The sequence below is a fragment of the Musca domestica genome, unplaced genomic scaffold (genome assembly GCF_030504385.1).
Source record: "Musca domestica strain aabys unplaced genomic scaffold, Musca_domestica.polishedcontigs.V.1.1 9, whole genome shotgun sequence".
Taxonomy (NCBI): Eukaryota; Metazoa; Arthropoda; class Insecta; order Diptera; family Muscidae; genus Musca; species Musca domestica.
The window spans coordinates 22,884,724-22,905,141 of NW_026712435.1; the positions used below are offsets into that span (position 1 = coordinate 22,884,724).

The 20,418-nt window shown below is 36.2% G+C and overlaps 2 protein-coding genes across 2 annotated transcripts; both read left to right on the forward strand.

Moving 5' to 3' along the window:
- The first annotated feature begins 2,237 nt into the window (after positions 1–2,237).
- LOC131806940 (tyrosine-protein phosphatase non-receptor type 4-like) lies at positions 2,238–12,877 on the forward strand. The gene is made up of 11 exons (XM_059131886.1): positions 2,238–2,552; positions 7,005–7,112; positions 7,185–7,277; positions 7,345–7,486; positions 7,548–7,756; positions 7,825–7,977; positions 8,043–8,194; positions 8,255–8,599; positions 8,672–9,979; positions 10,056–10,233; positions 11,885–12,877. Exons 1-11 carry the CDS (start codon positions 2,412–2,414, stop codon positions 11,996–11,998), a joined length of 2,943 nt encoding a protein of 980 aa, XP_058987869.1. The 5' UTR covers positions 2,238–2,411; the 3' UTR covers positions 11,999–12,877.
- Positions 12,878–15,927: 3,050 nt separating this feature from the next.
- LOC101895521 (coiled-coil domain-containing protein 22 homolog) lies at positions 15,928–17,822 on the forward strand. The gene has a single exon (XM_005176868.4). It carries the CDS (start codon positions 16,040–16,042, stop codon positions 17,723–17,725), a length of 1,686 nt encoding a protein of 561 aa, XP_005176925.2. The 5' UTR covers positions 15,928–16,039; the 3' UTR covers positions 17,726–17,822.
- The last annotated feature ends 2,596 nt before the right edge of the window (positions 17,823–20,418 follow it).

Sequence of the window (20,418 nt, forward strand, 5' to 3'; positions counted from 1 at the left end):
TGGTAACATTTTTTTGTCAAAACATCATACATTGTAATAAATTACCAGTCCTACAAGGTTTTATACATTAATCAAGTTTTTCCTTTTTCGGAAAGAATAATAGGAAAATGTTTATCTTTTACAACACCAAAAAGTCTTTAATACCCTTAATTTTGAAATTTACCAAGGATGATAATAGTAAAACCATTCCACAATGGACTCACATCCAATTTTCTGTCTGTCAACATCTCCATATGTAAACCCTAGAAACTAACAAATTTCAGAGTTTCAGCATTATACATTTATCCAATAAAATCTACATGTCTCCATTCTAGAACACCAACAGTGATCAAAAATGAGTACCATTTAGTACTTTCGTACAACTCTCCAACCACGATTCTCATACCAAATTTCTAGTTATACCCTCAACCTTTAAAAAAGGAGGGTATATTAACTTTGCCATTCCGTTTGGAGCATTCCTAAATATCATCATAATCATCATAAAATTCTAAGTCGATTTAACGATGTCCGTCTGTCTGTTCGTTGAAATCACAATACAGTCCACATTATTTGACGTAGAGCTTAAACAATTTATATTGTGTCTAAGATGGTTGGTATTAAAAATCAGATATATCGGTCCACGTTTTGGAATAGCCGCCATATAACGATACCTCCCGATATTCGGTATTTTGATGTTTTTCACCACGTTTGTCCACGGGTTTGTATAAAAATTGGAATTTGTTGGTCATAATGGGTGGTGAAGCATTGTATGTATAGGTCCGCGTTTTTGTATAGCCCACGTATAGCCGTACCCACTTTTATGTAAAAATGTTTTCTTTACCCAATGGTGGAGGCCTGGTTAGGCCTAACCGAACTTAATGTTTTTTTTTTTTTTTTACTTGTTTTCAACTCTTTTCGTTCACATAATACCTAATGGGACCATTTTAGAATTTTAGTAACATTTTAGAACTATTCATAACCTTAAAGTTAGATATTCCAAAAACCCTTTGTTAAATCTATCCTGCACTCCATTAGTGACTCTCATTACAAATATCTAGCTCGTTCCGTTTCTCCAATACAAAAGTATTCAATTTTTAATACATTTTAGTACTTTTCGTTTTGCTAAGTACGAATTTCCCACGCCTACACACTCAAACTGTCTCTCCTGCATATTCAACATTAAAGCTTCAGCCGTTTCATCTGGGCGTTATTTAACAACTCTTTAATGTACAGGGTGAGATAAAAAAACAGCTTTGTTCGAATTGGTCACCTTTGACACGAATTATGACCTCCAAACTGCCAATGAAATCGTCACAAGCTGCCCGAATGTTGTTCTGCGGCCCATTCCCGACGATGTGATCGCCCATTCCCGACGAGGTGATCGAAACTTTAGTATTTTGGAATGTCATTTTTCAATATTTGCCGATATATGCCGGGATATGTTCAGCTCCCGATCCATTTTCGACCGCTGCGACGCAAGTTTCGATCAAGTCGCTTCTTTACTTTTTGAACCATTTCTGCTGATGTTGCTGTTGTATCTTCCGTCCACTTCCTTGACGTCGGGCTACACTACCAGTATCACGGTAGCGAGCAATGGTACGGGACACAAACGATTTATTCACATTTAAATGCTGGAGTGCTCTAACGATAGCCACTTTTGGTTTTCCAGCCAAATTAAAGAAATCACACAATCACGCTTGAATTCTATCACGAATTTTTTTTTTTTTTTGAAAATTCTCACCAAAATGCTTTAGTACGCTTGTAAACAATATAATGAGCTGTCACTGGAATAATTTTAACAGCTGTCGGACGAGTGGCTTAGAAATAACAGCAGTCTGAAATTGGTTGCAATTTTTTCATCTCACCCTGTATATAGATTAACAAAATTCTTGGAGATAATAGATATTGGTCAACTCTCGGCGTAAACTTGTGCAGTGTTATTTGGGCTATTTCAGAATGTTATATTGATTGAAAAACTACATCAAATTTTTTCTTACTAAGCTATAAAATAATTTATAACATTTAAAGATATATACAAATACGCAACTTACTTAATTATACAATTATTTTTCTTTTCTTTCTTCTTTTCAGATACCACTGTCAAGACTTTAAACTGCTTCAAAGTTAGCAATAAGCGATATCTACTTATTTTTAATATATACATAAATCTTTATACAAACGTAAAGAAAAAACATATGCATTAACATCGTATTCCATCCATTATCAACGTTAAATAAAAATCGAAAAAAAAACTAGCACACTTTTGTTAAGAACAAAACAAATGTAGCAAGGATATAAGAAAAGATTTTGAAATTTTAAATTTCATATTTTGTAACGTACACAAAGAACAAAACCACACAACATCCAATCGAATCAAAAGAGTCGTGGTATAAGAAAAGAAATTTGGTAGTTCACCATGATGGCTCATTGCAATGTTTGAACGTTTTCGCCTTAGTAATTTAAGTCGCCACTACCAATTACGAACTACAGAACTGGCTCGAGATAAGAAACAAAGACAACAATGTATTACAGTGCTATTTCTCGATGACACCACGCACACCTTTCGGATAGAGGTAGGTATATTATGCTATAATATGTTTTATTGAGTGCTAAAATTATAGGGTATTATTAAACACAATTATAGAAAACGGACATATTACTACGCTATTATGGGGCTTGGATTTATAGGGGGTTTTTCAACAAGTGATTTTATTTTGAATGACCAAATTTGGATGTAGAAGCTATGTCATTACTAACAATGGAACGTGATACGCTTCAACCAGCCATTGAAATTATTAAAATGCATTATCAAAATTGTAAAAATCTCGCATCTACAGGTACCAAAACTAAAGCACTTTTGGGAAGTGTCGGGACAAGAATAAAACACGCTTAAGAACAACTAAGTATACTGTTGCTTTAGCCGAAAGAGTTTGAAGTCAAGGATTATACATTATAAGTCATATAAAGTTCAGTAAACACAAGGACTTACGCCAGCCGATAATCAATAAGGTATTTTCTTTGCTGATTGGGTCCTTAAAATGCATGAAAATTAATCCATCGATAATATCGTCTTGACTCCGAAATCCTTGACAGATGTGCAGCGCCAGCATATGTCAGTTTATTAAAAAAAAAATTGGCAAACATTATGAAAAATGTTGACCTCTTACGAAGGGGTGGAACAATATTATCTACTTCTCATCTGAACTAACTCTGCTTTTACATTAATAAAAATATTGCGGTGTATGAAATTTGAAGAGAGTCCGAAGCGAATTTCCCATTTTATGAAATTGAAGGTAGTCCGATATATTCCATCTTCACAGCTGATCTTTTGTTAGTAAAAATATTAAGATGTGCATAGTTTTAAAGTAATCGAATGCTCATAGTTATTCAAAATTTGATCCTGGGAGATATCAGAAGGAGTGGTCCGATATATCCCATATTCACTTCAGATCTTGTGTTAACAGAAATTTTGGAATGTGTGATGTTTAAAGGAATCGAATGCTTATTTTATTTTATGAGAGTCATAATTATTCAAAATTTTGGTGATCCTTTCTGGTTCGATACTGTAAATTAATTTCTGTTAAAATTTTTGACCTTTTGTGGGGGACCGAACTCGATTTAAGTTTGACAACAACATTATGATGTACTAAGTTAGGATTAAATCGGATAGTCCCTTCGAGAGTTATCGTGCGCACCCGCCAAATAGACGGGCGGACGGACAGCCTTAAATAAACTCCAAAACGGACGGAAACGGACTTTGTCTAAAGAGACCTGGAGTCTACATCCGTTATTTTGATAATGCACATTTTGGAAATATCAAATAATATACAGGGTGAGATGGAAAAACTGCGACCAACTTCAGACTGCTGTCATTTCTAAGCCAGTGGTCTGACAGCTGTTAACAAGCGTACAAAAGCATTTTGGTGTGAATTTTCAAGCGTGATAGTGTGATTTCTTTATATTTGGTTATGCTATTGTTAGAGCACTCCAGCATTTAAATGTGAATAAATCTTTTGTGTCTCTTACCATCGCTCGTTACCGTGATACTGGTAGCGTAGCCCGGGGTCAAGGAAGTGGACGGAAGAAAACAGCAACATCAGCAGAAATGGTTCGAAAAGTAAAGAAGCGACTTGATCAAAACCTGCGTCGCAGTGAACGAAAAATGGCTCGTGAGCTGAACATATCGCAATATTCCATTCGGCAAATATTGAAAAATGAGCTCTGGGTAAAGCCATTGAAATCCAAAAAAGTTCAAGAATTTACACCGCAACAGAAAGAAAATAGACTCAAAAGAGCTAAAGAGTTGCTTCGCTTAGCCAAAAGTGTTGAACTGCGGAATTTAGTTTTCTCGGATGAGAAAACAGTCGTTGTCCAGCAGTTTGTAAACAAAAAAAAAAAAAATGATTGTGTTTGCTTGCTAAAGAGGTCAGCTGAAAATGTTCACCTTCTGTTGTTCAACAGAACTCAAGCGTCGGCCATGGTCGCTCTCCGCCCGTATTAATCGACGGTGGCATAAGAATAAATGCCGAATTTTATCGCGAAAATATTCTGGAGGGTGTATTAAAACTTTGGGATGCAAACATTTTGGCCGCAGACCTTGGACATTCCAACAGGACTCAGCACCATCGCACTCAGCACGCGCCACCCAAGATGGGTTACAAAATTAATTTCCTCGCTTCATTTCCAGCGCACAATGACTACCGAAATCTCCGGATACCAATCCGTTGGAATATTGTGCCTGGAGTACTTTGGAAAGCAAGGTTGGCACTGAAAATAAAAGTGTAGATCACCTCAAAAAAGCGTTTCGCCGAGAATGGGCCAAAATACCGCAGAACAATTCGGCCAGCCTGTGACGGTTTCATTGGCAGTTTGAAGGCCATAATTCGTGCCTAAGGTGACCAATTCGAACAAATCTAAACTTATTCTGAAATTTGATGCTATTTCCGACATTTTTTGTTTTCATTCAATAAATTAAAAAAAATGTAAAAATTATGGCATTTGACCCTATATAATAAGCAAAATTCCGAAGACTTTTGACTTTGTGATTTGGTCAAGTAAAATTTCATGAAAGGGATATGGATGTCACATTGTTTTTCTTCTTTATTTAGAAATAATTATTTATTTCAATAAAGCATATTTCGTTGAATATCAAAATAACACATCTTATTATTGGAAAACCCCCATTATAAATTATGTTTATAGTTTGACTAAAATTATTTGTATATTCTCCCCAATTTAAAAAAAAAAATATGTGGAGATGTTTGTTGGTAAAGTACTATCACCTCAACACATTGCTAATGATTTTCGATGTTATCTTTGTTTCCACTGTATATTAATTTTCTTACATACATGTTTTTATTTGTTTATTCATGTTTTTTCCTCAATCTATTTACATTAATAACATTGGCTTCTCCCAACTACCGACATTGGTTTTGCACGCACTTTTCTTTTCTTCGCCATTATCAACAAGTTGTGTGTGGAAAGTTATCATGGTATTTTTGAATTTTCATTTAATTATCAGGGTAACAGTTTCGATTTCTTAGACATACAAGTTTGTAAATGAAATGTTGTAAATGTTGTATTTTTACGCAGACAGAACACATCGCATCGTATAGACACTCGTAATAATGATATGCAATTTTCATTTTTTTAATAAGTACAAATGTAAATTGTTCTTGTGTGCGCTGGAAATGAAGCAATTAATCTCATTTTGTAACCATTCTTGGGTGGCGCGTACTGAATGCGATGGTGCTGAGTCCTGTTGGAATGCCAATTGTCTACGGCCAAAATGTTTCCATGCCCAAGGCTTAAATACACCCTCCAGAATATTTTCGCAATAATATTCGGCATTTATTCTGATGCCACGGTCGATTAATACGAGCGGAGAGCGACCATCGGCTGTAATGGCGGCCCACACCATCACCACGGCCGGCGTTTGAGTTCTGATGGCCAACCGAAGGTGCACATTTTCAGCTGGCCTTTTTGGCAAGTACACACAATCATTCTGCTGGACATCAAATGTTTTCTCATCGGAGAAAACCAAATTTGGCAGTTCACCACTTTCGGCCAAACGAAACAACTCTTTAGCTCTTTTGAGTCTATTTTCTTTCTGTTGCGGTGTAAGTTCTTGCACTTTTTGGAATTTCAATGGTGTTACCCCGAGCTTATTTTTCAATATTTGCCGAATGGAATATTGCGATATGTTCAGCTCACGAGTCATTTTTCGGCCACGGGTTCGTCGCGGGTTTCGATCATGTTGCTTCTTTACTTTTCGAACCATTTGCTGTTTTTTTTCCGTCCACGTGCTTGACGTCGGGCTACACTACCAAAATCACGGTAACGAGCGATGGTACAAGACACAAAGGATTTATTCACATTTAAATGCTAGAGTGTTCTAACGATAGCAACTTGTGGTTTTCCAGCCAAATATGAAGAAATCACACTATCACGCTTGAATTCCATCACGAAAAACTTATTTCTGGGAAATCCTCTCCAAAATGCGTTTGTACGCTTGTAAACAATATAATGAGCTTGAATTCCATCACGAAAAACTTATTTCTGGGAAATCCTCTCCAAAATGCGTTTGTACGCTTGTAAACAATATAATGAGCTGTCGCAGGAATAATTTTAACAGCTGTCGGACGAGTGGCTTTGAAATGACAGCAGTCTGAAGTTGGTTGCAATTTTTTCATTTCACCTCGTACTTTATGGGGTCTACGACGAATATTTATTATATTATATATTTTATTTAATATACCCTCCTTTCATTGGTGGAGGGATAATAAGATTCTCAAGTTAAAATATGTACTTATTTTTGGAATGAATTGAAAAGCGCGAAAGATAAATGAAACTTACAAAATTATAATTCAAATCATTAAAAACTCAATTCCATGCCCCAAATCTGGCTAAAGTCTCTATTGTGCGCTCCACAATTTACATTTCCTCAAATTGAATCTTTCGAAATAACAAAATAAATCCCATTTATAGCTACATATAAACTATAATAATATTTCCCTTATTTTTAGAAACGCGCCAAAGGCGGTGATTTACTGGAGCAAGTATATCAGTTTCTCGAACTATCCGAAAGGGACTATTTTGGCCTATTATTTCCCTCAAAACCAGGAGATGTTGTGGTAAGTTCAAAGAATAAAATTAAAACTATTTGAAACATAATTGTTATCACATTATCTTTTGTTCTGTTTTAGCGGTGGGTTGATGCCCAAAAGCCTTTCAAGAAACAATGCAATAGTATTGCTTTGGACAATGACGCCGTACCACTGCTAGAATTTAGGGTTAAGGTAAATATTTAATTATTATCTATATTCGCCAGCTGTCTAATGTATTTATCCATTATTTTGTTTGTAGTTTTATGTAAGTGATCCCAGTCGTTTACAAGAAGAATTTACACGTTATCAGTTTTATTTACAAATAAAACGTAACATATTATTGGGCAAGTTGCCATGTTCACTTAATACACAATGTCTGTTGGCAAGTTATACAGTGCAATGTAAGTATTATTTGGAATATTTTGTAAATGTTTGAAGGCAAATGATTGGTCTTTTCTATAGCTGAACTGGGCGATTTCAATCCCACGGAACATCAGGCTGGTTACTTGAGTAATATGCAATTATTAGCTGATCAAACCCCAGATGCTGAACGCAAAATATCTGAACTACATAAACTACACCGCGGTCAGTTGCCTGCGGATGCCGAATATAATTATTTAGAACATGCAAAAAGACTTGATTTATATGGAATTGATTTACACAAAGCCATGGTGTGTATTAGAAAGTGTATATTTAAAAAAAAAATATTTATTAAAACAATCATTTTTTACAATGGCAGGATTCCAATGGCAAAGAATTGCAATTGGGTGTATCGGCCATAGGCCTATTAGTGTTTCAAAACGGTTTACGGATAAACACATTTTCTTGGTCCAAAATGGTCAAAGTTTCTTTTAAGCGTAAAGATTTCTTCATTCAGCTGCGCCGAGAACCGGTGAGTTTTTCAGACTTTCTTTCCGGAGTACATACCTATTTAATGTATATTTTTCTTTTCGTTAGTCCGAAAGCTATGACACTCTGTTGGGCTTTAGTATGACATCACACAAGCATGCAAAATCATTATGGAAATCCTGTGTTGAGCATCATTCTTTCTTCCGACTGAAACGGCCACATCGTTTATCACGATTTCTTAATTTAAGCTTGGGATCAAAGTAAGTTCCACACAAAAATAAAAAAATATTGAAGTTCTTAAAATTGTTACTTGCCTTCAGATTCTATTACTCTGGGCGTACCGAATTGCAAGCCGTACAGGAATCAAAACAACGTGTTAAGATCCACAAGGCCTTTGTACGTTCACCAAGTAAACGGCTTATTGCTATTGGACCAGGTGGCACTACAATGTCCCCCTTAGCAAATGGAGCCAGCGGCTCTGATAGTAATGGCAGTGTTTCTCACAATGGTAAAGCTCCGTCCGCTATTGCTGCCACACATACGTCCATTTTAACTATAACAAAAACCAGCCGTCCACATCATGACAATAAAGTTACGTCAAAACAATTGGATACAATGCCTCGTAAAGCTTGGGAACAACAAAGTGATGAATATGACATCCAACTGTAAGGATTTCCTACTGCAGTAACCCGACAGTTCTATATGTATTTAACCATCATATTTTGTAACTTTTACAGAGATACTGGCTATATTGATCAATGTGGTCGCCGCTTTGAATCTCCAGTACCCGCATATAGTACGGGATCGCATAGTCCAAACGGCACTCAAATATGTGCAGGCATGAACCCTTACATGAATGGTTGTTCTACAGCCCCAGAAAGTGGTAGCGATTTAATAACAATACGTTTGCTGGCCGATGAACATGGTCGTTTTGGATTCAATGTCAAGGGTGGCATTGACTTGGGATTGCCGGTTCAGGTGTCAAAAGTTGTGCCCCATACGCCTGCCGATCGTTGTACGCCAAGGGTTTGTGAAGGCGACGAAGTTGTCCTCATTAATGGCAGAGAAGTCACTGGACTGACACACGAACAAGTTGTCAATATGATAAAAGATTGCCGCAACACACGTACCGGCGAATTGCTACTTACAATGCGTCCTTGCTCAACAGGTCCAGCTCTAACCGAAGAAGAAGAACCTCTATATCAATATGTACCGGAAACTGACGAGATAGGCTCACATTCAAACCTGCTCGATGGAGATGCTCTGTTTACACAAAGTTTATTGTTACTTAGCGATGGCCTGGCTTCAGGTGCGCTTTTGGCTCAATACGAATTGATGTATCGTAAAAATCCCGACCTGGCCATAACGGAAGCCAGAAAACCTGAAAATGTTGCTAAAAATCGTTATCGTGATATATCGCCATATGACTGTACGCGCGTAACGTTAGTCAATTGCTCGAGCGGTGATTATATAAATGCAAACTATGTAAATATGGAAATCCCAGGAGGCATTAATCGATATATTGCCACCCAAGGTCCTCTGGCCTCCACAACAACGGATTTCTGGCGTATGGTGCAACAGGAAAGTAGTCACTTAGTTGTAATGCTAACGACAGTAATGGAAGCTGGCAGACAAAAATGTCACCAATATTGGCCAGTAACAGGAGATGAACTACAGTTGGGCGAGGGTTTGTGTGTGAAATGTCTTAGTGAAAAACCAGACGAGACAGGAAGTTTTGTTTTTCGGGAGTTTCTGCTATGTGACAGGCGTACTGGCGAACAACGTCATATACAACATATGCAATATCTTGCCTGGCCCGATCATTGTGTTCCCTCAGATCCAAATCTTTTCTTGGAATTTGTGGAACGAGTTCGAAATGCTCGCAATCGTACATTGCTGCAGGAAATCGAAGAAAGTCTTAAACAAGTTCGGCTTTTAGATGCTGATGCTGATGAAAATGGTGGTATTATGGGCGAACGCAAATGTGCTGCAAGTAATGGTGTTACTCCCGAAGATGAAACACCAGTTTCAACAAGTGTCCATCAGTAAGAATTTCTTCTTTTTTGCAATTCAATAAATTGCTTCCAATTTTCCATTATTAAATGTATTTTTACGTTGCAGATGTATTAGTGCTGCTAATCCACCTGTGATAGTGCATTGTTCGGCTGGTATTGGGCGTACAGGTGTTTTGATACTAATGGATACAGCATTAGCCTTGATGGAGGCTCGGGAACCAGTCTATCCGTTGGACATTGTGCGTACAATGCGTGATCAAAGAGCTTGTATGGTGCAAAATGTGGTATGTAAATTATGTGACAATGATTTGAAAACTAGTTTAAAAGAATCAGCTGGTTTTGCTGACTGATGTATACCCTCAGCCAATATTCGATTATTTAAATATATTTTGATTATTCAAATTGTTGACCCTCTATGGAGTAGGATCCGAAGGAATGAGCTAATATTGTCCATTTCGTGTCGCATCCAAATAAATATGATATAAATATTGCGACGTGCCAGGTTTGGACTATATCGAATACTTCCTTCATTTTATATGTGATCATTTTTAGAAAAATAGCTCACTTTTTTCTCAAGTTATGACAGATAATATTATTGAAAATGGTGACCTTTTGTGGGTGAGGTACCAGAAAGAAAGGGTTCGCAGTTATATATATCATCTACACAACAGATCAGTAAAACTTGAAGAGAGTTCAAAGCTTATTTTGCTTTTTTTGAGCGTTTTGTTTTTCAAAATCTTGAACCCTTTGTGAGAGACGTGCGAGAAGGAATGGTCCGATCTATACCATCTTTATAACAGATCTTGAATTCATGGACATTTTGAGATGTACCAAGTCTGAATGGAATCACATGTTAATTTCGCGTTTTATGAGCTTCACGGATGTTCAAAATGTTGACCCTTTGTGGGTGAGGTACTTGATGGAGTGGACCGATATTGTCCATTTTCGCACCTGACCTAGCACTGATGCAAATATTAGGATTCACAATAATGGAACCAAATCGAATTATCCATTCTCTTTCTGTGCAGTAAAATATTTTTTGTGAAAATTTCGACCTTTTGTGGGGGAGCTGCCAGTTGAGTGGACCGATATTTTCCATCTTTACTCCAGACCTTGGGGTAATAAAAATATTGTGATGTGCGAAATATGAAGAGAGCCGGATGTATATTTCGGATTTTAAAATCGTTTTTGTTATTTAAACTTTGACCCTTTGTGGAGGAGGTACCAGAAGGAATGGTCTGATCTTTACCATCTTTATAACAGATCTTGTGTTAATAGAAATTTTGAGATTTGTCCAGTCTGAATGGAATAACATGTTAATTTCGCGTTTTATGAGTTTTACGGAAAGTTAAAATGTTGAACCTTTATGGGGAAGGAGTGGATCGATATATTCCATCTTCACACCAGAGCTTGGATTAATAAAAATAGCGTGATGTGTGTTTTATAAAAGTTATGATTATATATTTGTTTGAGTGGACCGATATTGTCAATTAGCACTGATTCAAATATTAGGATTTGCAAAGTTGAAGCAAAATCGAATTATCCTTTTTCTTTCTGTGCAATAAATTTTTTTCTTTGAAAATGTTGACATTTTATGGGGGGAGGTACCAGAAGGAGTGGACCGATATTGCCCATCTCTGAACTCGATCTAAGTTTGACAATAATATTACGATGTACTAAGTTTGGATCAAAACGGATGCTCCCTCCCTAGCCATATGGCTGAGGGTATAATTAGAAAAATTGTTAGTTATTTCTAAAGTGTTGCAAAGTTATGTAAAGCATATTTATGTTAGTTGGAAAATAATAGATGAAAGTCTTACCAACCAAAAACTGGTTAAAACAGGTAGTCTCTTAAGTAATTCGATTTATAGGGGTTTTGTTGCTTATATCTATTAAAAAATATATTTAATTTAATTTTAAATTGTTTCATTTTAGAGCCAATATCGTTTTGTATGTGAATGCATTTGTGCAGCCTATATGAAAATGTCTCGAAATAGTGCTTTATTGGCACAAGAGGATGAGGATGATGACGTTGGCGGTGATGATTAGACCAACATTTTTGTGACTTTTGCGGAAGTATTGCACGTGCCTCTTTATTCGAAAAACACAATAATCTTTAAAATGAACACTATATATACACACACACGTTATCGAGAAACGCAAACAAATAATAACACACAGAATCATTTACCTAGAGACGTGAACAATTATAATTGATAATATACACATATATTTTTATATGCAACTTACAATTACTAAACCCAATTACAATACGGATACAATTTACAATTACATAGAAGATTACAACATATTGTATACGCATGTATAAAAAAGAAAACCTTTACACCCAAAAATAATGGCGCATCCAAAACTAGCATTACTATTTGAGTTGAAATGCATTATGTTAAAAATATAATGTCGTTAAATTTGAAGTTAGATTGCTTCTACGATTCGGAATGCATTTCAAATATAAATTAACAACATAAACTTCAAAATTATCTTCCTTGTTTTCTTCCTTAATGTAGAGATTTATATACTATTCATAAGCGTATTATTGTGTATTTTATTTAATATATTCATCATTATAAGATGAATTACAAAAATAATTGTCCATATTCATGAATATGTCTAACAAAATTCCGTACCAGGATGTTTTCTTGTTCTATTATTATTTTAGGATATTAAACTTAATCAAACACACACAATTAATAAACAATTAGTATTCTAGCACCAAAAAATAATATTTATGCGATAATAAATTTCACATACAATTAAATACAACAATGAAATACATATTTTATTATTCTAAGAATTACTTATACACTGTAGTTTGTGTCCCCTTTAAAGTTGTATAAAAAAGTCCAATTTATTTTATAAGAAAATTTAATAAAAACAAAAAATCCATATTTAGATACCCAACTGAGCAAAGTACTAGTTTAATTTTTGCAATTTTTTAACAATTATTTGAGGAAGATTCGATATTTCTTTATTTTTGCAAGTGAAATTGTGTTTTTATGGAAACATATGACTTTACAACACTCTCAAAACACTTTTAAGTAATAACAATTAAAAATAATTAGAAAATTTTAATGGTTTCTCAATTGACGAATGCAATTGTTAACAAAGTGTTGCCACATCATTTTTTTTTTTTAAATCACTTTTTTCTTAGGGGCAGGCACAGGAAACAATTGTCATAGATTTTATGGAGAGCCACCAGCACCTAGCGAGGGGCTATGTCAAAGGTGATCGAGTGGTTGCCGAAACAAGTTGGTCACATATTGCTGAAAAACAAAATTCCTCGGGACCACCCACCAAACATTGCAATGGGTGGAAAAAGACATGGTGTCACAATAAAAAAGAATATGCAATAACTGGTGGTGGTCCTTTCGACAAATATGTGCTCAGAGAAATTGAGGAATCAATTGGAATGTTTGTTTTTGCACAAACATCTCTTTTAAACAGAATACACTTCTACAATGATTCTAATCATGTGTTTTGTGTTGATTCCTCATTCATTCGTTCTTTCATTCCCCTAATGTTACCATATTGAATATATAATGTTGCCATATTTACACTGAAATCGTAGTTTACCAAATCGTACGAAATCTGAAGAAGCTAAAACAAAAACGAACGATTTTGAATTACGAAATTCAAAACATTTCGATACGATTTATTGACATACCTGTATAGCTGAATGTAATGGTTATCATTTTTTTTTTTTTGTTCACTGTTAATTTTTTCAAAATCAGCGTGTCAAATCTTGAGTACAATCAGCTCTCACCATGTATTTTTAGTGTGTCTGACACACAAAATTGGTGTAATGTGTATTTCAGAAACGCTTTGAGTGCATTCAATACGCTTGAGCTCTATGGGCTGTCGTTGTTGTAGCAGTAGTATATATTGGGGTTTATGGACTTCAAGAATGTGGCAGTCACATTGTAATGGCACATATTTCATCAACGACAGGACGTACGCCATCATCGTACTGTTATACGCATAGGTAACGATTTCAATGCCGTCTGGAGGGCGCGTAATTCTGATAAAATAGTGGTTAAACAGTTCCAGAGATATCAGCTCACCTCGGGGAACTCCCTGTTTCACTCTACGATACTTGGACTTCTTATTCCGGAATTCTACGTGCGACTGGCGTACATACATGTAATTGACTACGTATTCTGAACGTCCTCAAACAGCGTGGCATGATTGACAGTATCAAAGGCCTTTAAATAGTCGAGAGCCACCAATACTGTTATATGGCACGGCCTCTTCTGGCTGAGACCTCTACTAATATGTGGGGACATGGCGAACTTATACGCCTCTATAAAACATTACTATAGAAATAGATAGATTCACATACATATGTGTAAAAACTATAGATCATTTCCCATGTATGAACAAGCAAAAAGGAGGGAAGTTCTGCCGGGCCTAACTTTTGGAAGGAACATAAAAAATTAAAAAAAAAAAAATCATCCATATTTTGTTTCGTAATTTTTCTATTCTATGAAGATCAATACGAATAAATAACAAGTAAAATAGTATCAGTCGGTTTTGCCGACAGATGTATACCCCCAGCCTTGAGTTATGATTATTCAAACTCATTATAGGGGAGGATCCAAAGCAATATTAACCAATTCGTATCTGAGGTAAGACTGATACAAATATTACAACGTGCCGCCTACATTCATATCAGATTTCTTTTTAAGATAAATATTCAGAAGAAGCAAGTTGTAAAGAATCGCCGACTTGTTTCGCACAGATGTAAGTATTGGAAATTGTGACGTTTTGTGGGCGAGGTTCCAGAAGGGGTTGGCAGATATATATGTCATCTTCACAATAGATCTTACGTTAGTAAAAATATTTGGATGTGTGAAATTTGAAGAGAGTTGGATCCTTATATCGCTTATTTGAGCGTTTTGTTTTTTAAAAATCTTATATCTTGTGGGGGAGGTACCATACCATGATGGAAATATTGAGATGTACCAAGTCTGAATGGAACGTTTTATGAGTTTTATAGGTACTCAAAATGTTGACCCTTTGTGTGGGAGGTACCAGAAGGAGTGGACCGATATATCCCGATTTCACACCAGACCTTCGGTTAATAAAACTATGGTTATGTGCCTAATTTGAAGAGAACTGGATGTTTAGTTGGAATTTTATGATCGTTTTGGTTATTCAAAACGTTGACCCTTTGTGCGGGAAATACCAAAAGGAAGGGTCCGATCTCTACCATCTTTATAGCAGATCTTGTGTTGATGGAAATATTGAGATGTGTCAAGTCTGAATGGAATCGGAGGTTAATTCCGCATTTTATGGCCTTCATGAATATTCAAAACTTTGATCCTTTGTGAGGGAGGTACCAGAAGGAGTGGACCGATATTATCTATTTTCGCACCTGATCTAGCTCTGATGCAAATATTAGGATTTGCTAAGTTGGAGCAAAATCGGATTATCCTTTCTCTTTCTGTGCTGCAAACTATTTTCTATAAAAAGGTTGACAATTTGTGTTGGAGGTACCGGAAGGAGTGGCCCGATATTGCCCATCTCCGAAATCGATCTAAATTTAACAATAATATTACGATGTCCCAAGTTTGCATAAAATCGGATACTCCCTTCGAGCCAGACAGAAGAACGGACATCGCTAGATCAATTCCAAATGTCCTGACAGAGGAGTTGACCCAAGAGACCTAGGATCTAAACCCGTTATTTCGATGAGGCACGTTTTGGCCGTATCAAATGTAGCCATATGTCTGAGGGTATAATACATATTAGAGAAAATCCGTATGTGTATGGTGATTTAGCGGCAATAGTAGCTGCCAAGACTTGCCCACATTGAGAATTTCCTTAGTTTTCACTATAATTGAACATAAAAATTGATCTAAAAAATCTATAGAGTCTCACTTTATGGACAGATTTTTATTGTTTTCGTTATATGGAGTTGACTGTAAATTGCCAACTGATTGTTGGTGCGGTTCACACAATCCCTATCAGTGAATAGTATTTTGAAAGAGTTCGATAAACCACATAATTTAACAATCCAAAGGATACGTTTTCTAACTCTTGAAACTTTGGAGAGTGCTTCCAGAATCAAACATGGATGAAGTCGATAAAATTATAATACATTCATTAAAACAAATCGGATGTAAACTGGAAGCAGATGACAATGAAGTGTTTTCCTTAAATCATTTTACACCAGATATACTTGCGAGATCGGTGTCAAGATGTTTACAAGCAATTAAGACGGATGCTGTTGTACCCAAATCATTGCCGGAAAGTTTGAATATGGCTCAGAAATTTACCATTGCCTCTGCTCTGGCTGAAGCTTGTGTATCATGTGGTTATCGAGGTGACATTGGCTATCAGACGTTTCTCTATCCGAATGTGGTGGACACCAGGCGGTTGTTCATGTTTTTAATTGAGCAGCTACCAAAATTAAATGATACGTTGGATTCCATTGAGGGCGGTGGAGAACGAAATGAATACAATTTGTTGTTGAAGGAAGTTAAAAATAAGGTATCCAGGGAATTAAAAGCACCCTGGGTTCCTCAGTACTGCCGTGGTTTGGCTAATAGAAAAGGGGAAGGCAACAGTAGCCTTACAGTCGATTTTACCCCTCATTTAAACTTACACATTCCACAATTTGAAAGCGATTCGCAGTCGAAAGAGTTCTATCAAGCACCAAATATATTTCAACAAGCAACTGCAGCCGACTGTGACCTGGTGAGCTCAGTATTACACAAATGCGCTGTTGACTTGTACAGTCCTTGCCTAAGTCTAGAAGGTGTGCAGATAAAAGTCAATAATAAACCAAATCCAATTATACCATCTTTGCAAGCAGTGGAAGCTTGCACAATGAAAAATACTGAAGATAAGCTCCAAGTTGTGGCAAGCGCAACAACTCCTCTCCAGAATCTTATCAAAAATGTTGAAGAATTGCAACAAATAAATGATTCTTGCTTACAAGAGCTACAAACTTGCAATAATAAGCTCAGTAAAATACGTCAAGAACGTGCAGACATAGTGGCTCTGATAGACATCATGCGTAAAGATCAGAAATTCCATGAACGTACTTGTGTTATTTTGGAAAATCCTAACGATAACATCGTCAAGCTGGATGGGCTTATAGATAAAACCAGAGAAAGACGACTGACCGTTGAGAATCAATGGCAGTCGCACCGAAAGCCAGCATTAAAGCAAATTGAAGATCTACAAAGACTGAGACAATCGAAAAACTTGCAAAACATTCAGGAGCTACGTCAAACCATACTGGACTATGAAACAAGTCTGAAGGAAAAAACCAGTACCCATATCCAACTAGCAGACGAGTTAAAAAGGTGCGCCATTGGAATCGCTCCAAGAAAAGAGTATACACGGCGAATATATGAGTTCATAGGAAATATTCGAAAACAACGTAATGATATTTTTAAAATTCTTGATGACACTAGAGACCTGCAGAAACAACTTAACTCTGTGTCAGCGCAATTACAGCGTCAGTTCAACTACACCGATGATTTGTTATTTCAAAGTGCCAAAGTGCATTCGCATGCCAAGCAAGCATACAAATTGTTGGCCTCATTACATGCCTCTTGTAACGAAATATGTGATCTGGTATCACGCACTGGTCAGACGACCAAAGAAATTCGTGATTTAGAGGTACAAATTGATAGGGAACATATGAAAAATGTTGCAGCAAGCTTGGAGAAAATTACTGGAGACATTAAACAGTTTGAAATGATAATACAATCAATGCAAAATGATACTGTCAAGCAACAAATCTGAATTTGTAATTCATATTAATTGTTAGTAACGACATTATGCTTTGGCTTATCTAATAAGAACGATGAGAAGAAAATAGTATACTTCTTCTCAATACTAAGGAACGCATATTTTATTTATTTAACCGAATGAATGGGAGGTTTTTTCATATAGGTAATGCAAGAAGGCCTAAATATAAGAATAACTCGACCAAATTTTAAGGGAGACGACGACATCACTGCACTTAAGAAGAGTAATTTTGTCTATGACACAAAACATTCTAGTACATCAAATATATGGCATGTAATGCAATGATTATTAATAAATTACATTTTTAATATACCTTATTACAATGAAATAAAAAACAATTATTGAATTTAAACTAAATATATCTTTTTTTAATTATAGGAAATAATTTCAACCTTGTTCAGTTTAAGGGCTATGAATCATTCTGAAATTGTTGACACGGTTGGACATTTTTACCCTGATTATGGGAAGATATTTTTTGTGGAATTTCGGATTCAAACTAGATTATCAAGGGGGTTACTATGTAACTCGATTCGAAAGTAAAATATTTCCGATACGAATTTTTCCTACCAACTAACTCGAATTCGCAACATTAGAGGAACGAATGAATAAGAACTCAAAACAAACCACATGATTACGAAGAATAATATTTTGTTTAAAAAAGTGTTTATTGTGCGAAATGAAAACTAATTTTGTTAATTTTTACACAATGCCGGAAGTTTTGATTGTTTCTGCAATTGAGGCACAAGTACAGGGTGAGATGAAAAAACAGCAACCAACTTCAGACTGCTGTCATTTTTAAGCCACTCGTCTGACAGCTGTTAAAATGTTTCCAGTGACAGCTCATTATATTGTTTACAAGCGTACAAAAGCATTTTGGTGAGAATTTTCCGGAAAAAATGGTATTCGTGATGGAATTCAAGCGTGATAGTGTGATTTCTTTAATTTCGCCGGAAAACAATCATCATTAGAGCACTCCAGCATTTAAATGTGAATAAATCTTTTGTGTATCGTACTATCGCTCGTTACCGTGATACTGGTAGCGTAGCCCGACGTCAAGGTAGTCGGTAGGAAAATAGCAACATCAGCAGAAGTGGTTCGAAAAGTAAAGAAGCGACTTGATCAAAACCCGCGTCGCAGTGGCCGAAAAATGGCTCGTGAGCTGAACATATCGCAATATTCCATTCGGCAAACATTGAAAAATTACCCCCAAATGCCATTGAAATTCCAAAAAGTGCAAGAACTTACACCGCAACAGAAAGAAAATAGACTTAAAAGAGCTAAAGAGTTGCTTCGCTTGGCCGAAAGTGGTGAACTGCCGAGTATAGTTTTTTCGGATGAGAAAACATTCGTTGTCCAGCAGTTTGTAAACAAACAAAATGATCGTATTTACTTGCCAAAGAGGTAAGCTGAAAATGTGCACCTTCGGTTGGCCATCAGAACTCAAGCGCCGACCATGGCGAGGGTGATGGTGTGGGCCGCCATAACTGCCGATGGTCGCTCTCCGCTCGTATTAATCGTCCGTGGCATCAGAATAAACGCCGAATATTATCGCGAAAATATTCTGGAGGGTGTATTAAAGCCTTAGGCACGCAAACATTTTGGCCGCAGACCTTGGACATTCCAACAGGACTCAACTCCATCGCACTCAGCATGCGCCTCCCAAGAATGGTTACAAAATGAGGTTCCTCGCTTCATTTCAAGCGCATAATGGCCGGCAAAATCTCCGGATACCAATCCGTTGGACTTTTGTGTCTGGAGTATTTTGAAGGTTGGCACTAAAAATACCAAAGTGTCGATCACCTCAAGCAAGCGCTTCGCCGGGAATGTGCCAAAATACCGTAGAGCAATATTTGGGCAACACGTGACGGTTTCATTGGCCATTTGAAGGCCATAATTCGTGCAAAAGGACAAATCTAAACTTATTCGAAAATTTGATCCTATTTCCGACATTTTTGCTTTCATTCAATAAAATTAAAAAAAAAAAAATTAAAAATATTGCGTTTGGCTTTGTTGTAGTTTTGTATATAGATCATTTTCAATATCAAGAGTCCTGCAAAACAAACACACGTCTGAGTAAAATTTTATCACCTACTTCATTTCGTTCGGAAACTAGAGTGATTTTCACAGACAGGCAGACGGACGGACATCGCTAAATCGACATCGAATTTTCCCCTTCATACTATGGTAGAGGGTATAAAAACTGGTTTAAAAAAATGATGTGGCAACACTTTGGTAATAATTGGCTTCCCCAATTAAGAAACAATAAAATTTAAAAAAAAAAGTATATATATTTGTTATCAAAATAACATGTTTTTACTTGAAAGAGTTTGAAAGTTACAAGTTCCCATAAAAATACAATTTAACTTTCAAAATCCAAAGTGGTTGGAATCCGAAATAAAAAGTTCGTTTTCTGAAGAAGCCATATTCGGAATTAAAACCACTTTCGATCGGAGTTTGTTCCGGTGACATGAGTTATAGTAATTTTTAGTGAACTTATAGTACGCATCTCCAAAACCACCTCTTAATCACAAACCTACTACCAATAGAGAAACCAATAAACAATTTTAAGAACCATCTAGAAGAGTTCGAACGCTTAATATTCATTTCAAAAGGAACTTTCATATATCAAACTTACTTTCCAACTTTGATTCTCATACCACATTTCAAGTTTTTAGCTCTATCCGTTA

Bases quoted from the DNA above. Each gene is read 5' to 3' on its own strand.
- LOC101895521 (XM_005176868.4), top strand. From the start codon at position 16,040: ATGGATGAAGTCGATAAAATTATAATACATTCATTAAAACAAATCGGA.
- LOC131806940 (XM_059131886.1), top strand. From the start codon at position 2,412: ATGTTTGAACGTTTTCGCCTTAGTAATTTAAGTCGCCACTACCAATTA. The intron at 7,757-7,824 runs GTGTGTATTAGA...TTACAATGGCAG, and splicing joins TTGATTTACACAAAGCCATG to GATTCCAATGGCAAAGAATT. The intron at 8,195-8,254 runs GTAAGTTCCACA...ACTTGCCTTCAG, and splicing joins AATTTAAGCTTGGGATCAAA to ATTCTATTACTCTGGGCGTA.